A 2056-nucleotide genomic window follows, 5' to 3' on the forward strand; every position below is an offset into this window, starting at 1 on the left:
GATAGCAGAGTGAGTGCAAAGGCCACCCAAAACGACGTGTTGGAACATGCATGCATGTGTTGGAGAGAAGGACACAAGGACACTTCTTGTGATTGTGCTTATTCTTCCCCCCTCTCTCTGCTTGGCTTGTCCTTGTGTTGCCATGGGCGTGGTGTGGCTTGCTGTTGGGTGTTCACGTGTGCGTGTCCTGTCCCCTCGCACCGCCTGGGCACACTGTGTGTGGTTGTGGCAGGTTGTGACTGGCACCCTCATGTTTTTGCTCTGTGTATCCTCAGTCTTCTTGCTCATTTCATGACACACACCATTTGGAATTACAGCTTGGATGATGATGGCCTCGGCGACATTGGGGCGCGTGCGGTGGCCGAGGCGCTCAAGGACAACACCTGCCTCAAAACGCTCTTGTGCGTGGTGATGATGAATCTGCTTCGTGTGACATGCATGGTTGACTGGGGTGGCGGTGTTGCATGTTGCACCCCTTTCTCCTCCCCTGCTTGCGCATGTTTGGACGTGTGTTCACCGTCGCTCCCTGCGGTTCTTGTGTGTCTGCACAGCCTGTGGGCCAACTCCATCGGTCCTGAGGGCGCTGTGGCGTTGGCGGAGATGCTGAAGCACAACACAACCCTTGAAATACTCAAGTGAGTGTGTACACGCACACATGCACACACATGTGGGCTGCGTCACTGCCTTGGACCTTATCGTACACATGTGCCCATGTGTGGTTGATGACTGTGTTGCCACCCACAGCAATCATCATCACGCACTCACTCTGACTTCCTCACTCACCTCATCCATGTGGCATCATTCCTCTGCGTGGCATTCACCATACCGTCGTGACAGCCTGGACAACAATCCCATCGGCGATGAGGGCGGAGATGCTGAAGCACAACACAACCCTTGAAATACTCAAGTGAGTGTGTACACGCACACATGCACACACATGTGGGCTGCGTCACTGCCTTGGACCTTATCATGCGCTCATGTGTGGCTGGTGGGGTGGGGTTCAACGACTGTGTTGCCACCCACCCGCGGCAGTCATCACTCACTCACTCACTCTTCCTCATCCATGTGGCATCATTCCTCTGCGTGGCATTCACCATACCGTCGTGACAGCCTGGACAACAATCCCATCGGCGATGAGGGCGCTGTGGCGTTGGCGGAGATGTTGAAGCACAACACGGCCCTCGAAGAACTCCGGTGAGTGTGTACACGCACACATGCACACACGTATGCTGTGTCACTGCCGTTGCACCTTATCACGTGCACATGTGTGGTTGATGGGGTGGGGTTCAACGACTGTGTTGCCACCCACAGCAATCATCATCACGCACTCACTCACTCACTCTTCCTCATCCATGTGGCATCATCCCTCTGCGTGGCATCATACCTCTTGACAGCCTGAGTGAGAACTCCATCGGTCCTGAGGGCGCCGCGGCGTTGGCGGAGATGCTGAAGCACAACACGACCCTCACAGTACTTGGGTGAGTGTGTACACGCACACATGCACATGTATGCTGCGTCACTGCCTGTTGCACCTTATTACGTGCACATGTGTGGTTGATGACTGTGTTGCCACCCACAACAATCATCATCACTCACTCACTCACTCTTCCTCATCCATGTGGCATCATCCCCCTGCGTGGCATCATACCGTCTTGACAGCCTGAGCAACAACTCCATCGGCGATAAGGGCGCCGTGGCGTTGGCGGAGATGCTGAAGCACAACACGACCCTCACATGGCTCGGGTGAGTGTGGACACGCACACGCACACATGCACACACATGTATGCTGCGTCACTGCTGTTGCACCTTTATCACGTGCACATGTGTATGGGTTCAACGACTGCGTTGCCACCCACAGCAATCATCATCACGCTCTTCCTCATCCATGTGGCATCATCGCCCTGCGTGGCATCATACCATCTTGACAGCCTGCAAATTAATCCCATCAGCGATGAGGGCGCTGTGGCGTTAGCGGAGATGCTGAAGCACAACACGGCCCTCGAAGAACTCCGGTGAGTGTGTACACGCACACATGCACACACGTATGCTGTGTCAC

At 55.0% G+C, this 2056-nt stretch overlaps 1 protein-coding gene across 1 annotated transcript in view; it reads left to right on the top strand.

The window, feature by feature from the left end:
• Positions 1 to 291: 291 nt before the first annotated feature.
• PTSG_12362 (uncharacterized protein) overlaps positions 292 to 2056 on the top strand; it is a gene marked incomplete at its 5' end in the record, with an annotated part of 7877 nt that continues 6112 nt past the window's right edge. The window contains 6 exons of the mRNA XM_004992630.1: positions 292 to 401; positions 552 to 635; positions 1111 to 1194; positions 1395 to 1478; positions 1660 to 1743; positions 1929 to 2012. Of these exons, the coding sequence (XP_004992687.1) occupies positions 292 to 401; positions 552 to 635; positions 1111 to 1194; positions 1395 to 1478; positions 1660 to 1743; positions 1929 to 2012 (530 nt within the window). The remainder of the gene's footprint in view (positions 402 to 551; positions 636 to 1110; positions 1195 to 1394; positions 1479 to 1659; positions 1744 to 1928; positions 2013 to 2056) is intronic.

Source organism: Salpingoeca rosetta (genome assembly GCF_000188695.1).
Source record: "Salpingoeca rosetta unplaced genomic scaffold supercont1.15, whole genome shotgun sequence".
Classification (NCBI taxonomy): domain Eukaryota; class Choanoflagellata; order Craspedida; family Salpingoecidae; genus Salpingoeca; species Salpingoeca rosetta.